Below are 1433 nucleotides of genomic sequence, written 5' to 3' on the forward strand. Positions count from 1 at the left end.
TGTGCGTGGTGGCGACGCCCCGGGGGAGTGGGCGTGACCACGCCCCGCCCTGCCTGACGCCCCCCCCTCCCCCCTTCCACGAGGGTCCTCCGCGGCTCCGCAGTTCAAGTTTCGGTGGAAACTTTCTCTCAAAAGCTCCACCCCCTTCGCCTAGGAAACCCTTGGGTGCCCACGCTTAGGCGGGGGCGGACACTGCCGGCAGCCCTTCCTCACGTGGCATCAGCGGCCGAGCCTCCTGTAGGGCGAGGCTGAGGTCGAGGGGGCGGCAGGAGGTGGGGGGTGTGGCTTGGGGCGGAGGGGCGTGGCCTGCGGCGTGCTTCCTTGGAGACTAGCCGGCCGGTTGGGCCCCGCCCTCGCTCCTGAGGGCCCTGGAGGGTGGGGGGCGGGCATAGCCGGGGCCCCACGGGGCTCCGCCACCTGCCGACGCACCGTGGGAAAGTTGCGCTCCGACCTGCTCTTGCCCGGTACTTTCTTCCCGGTTCTCAGGCTGAGTTGGAGCGGGGGTCTGGAGGATCCCCCTTCCCCACGCTTCTACCTGCGAGGGCCGCGAGGCGAGCGGGGGCGTCGGGCCCTGGGCCGACGGAGCCGCCTCCGCCTCCCTGTCAGTGCGTGCCCGGCCGGGTGGGCGCTCGGGCACCCGCGTCCCCGGGCCCGCCGCGGGCCCGCCGCACAAACTTTGTGGCTGTCCGGAGGAACTGCGCGGGGAGGAGCAGCCCAGGCCGACAGGTTCGTGCGCGCTCGCCTGAGTGAGGCAGGTAGGCTTCTCCAGCTTTCGGGGGTCGGAGCGGGTGCCTCGCCCCCCTCGGTGGGCTGGGCAGATGGGGGGGCGGCGAGGGACCGGTGTCGCTCCGGCACGCGACCTTATTCTGTGGCCGCCCCGGGGGGAGCCAGCTGTCATCAAGGCTTTCCACCCCTCTCCCGGTCGGGGGTCCGCGCACCTGGATCCTGGGGAACTCGGGGCGGGGGCGATGGTGGCGAGGACTTGGCAGAGGCCAAGACGTCTGGGTCGGAGGCGCCCTCGGGCACCTCCTTGCTTACCCAAGACACCGAAGCGGTGCCACTCAGGTGTAAGGGCTTTTATTGTTGTGGGGTGGCTGTTGCTCAATTCCAGACATTCGCTGAGGAAACTGCGTTCAGGTGGTGGTGGTGGTGATGGACAGTGCCTGTGTGCGTGTGTGTGGGCGCCCGCGTGCGTTTCCCCCTGGACTCAACAAAGCTCCCTTGTTAACCCTACTTGTGCGAAGGAATTAGAACTATTGCTTGAGCTCAGGTTGGGTTAGTTGTGATGGAGGCAGCGGTGTGGGCCTGGGACCTTGGGCATCGCGTGAGTGGGTCTGGAGAAGGATCCCTGATTCCACACCGCTACCCTTCTGGACCCTTCCATTTATAACATCCCTCTTTGGCCACGCACTAGGTGTTGCAGCCCTAGCCAC

At 67.8% G+C, this 1433-nt stretch overlaps 1 protein-coding gene across 1 annotated transcript in view; it reads right to left on the reverse strand.

Annotated features, from left to right (window-relative positions):
* Positions 1-1033, reverse strand: part of LOC106001749 — a gene marked incomplete at its 5' end in the record, with an annotated part of 7933 nt that extends 6900 nt beyond the window's left edge. Inside the window, 2 exon segments of the mRNA XM_013036739.1 lie at positions 536-810; positions 939-1033. Of these exon segments, the coding sequence (XP_012892193.1) occupies positions 536-810; positions 939-1033 (370 nt within the window).
* Between the last annotated feature and the right edge of the window lie 400 nt (positions 1034-1433).

The sequence above is a fragment of the Dipodomys ordii genome, unplaced genomic scaffold (genome assembly GCF_000151885.1).
Source record: "Dipodomys ordii isolate 6190 unplaced genomic scaffold, Dord_2.0 Scaffold391, whole genome shotgun sequence".
Lineage (NCBI taxonomy): Eukaryota > Metazoa > Chordata > Mammalia > Rodentia > Heteromyidae > Dipodomys > Dipodomys ordii.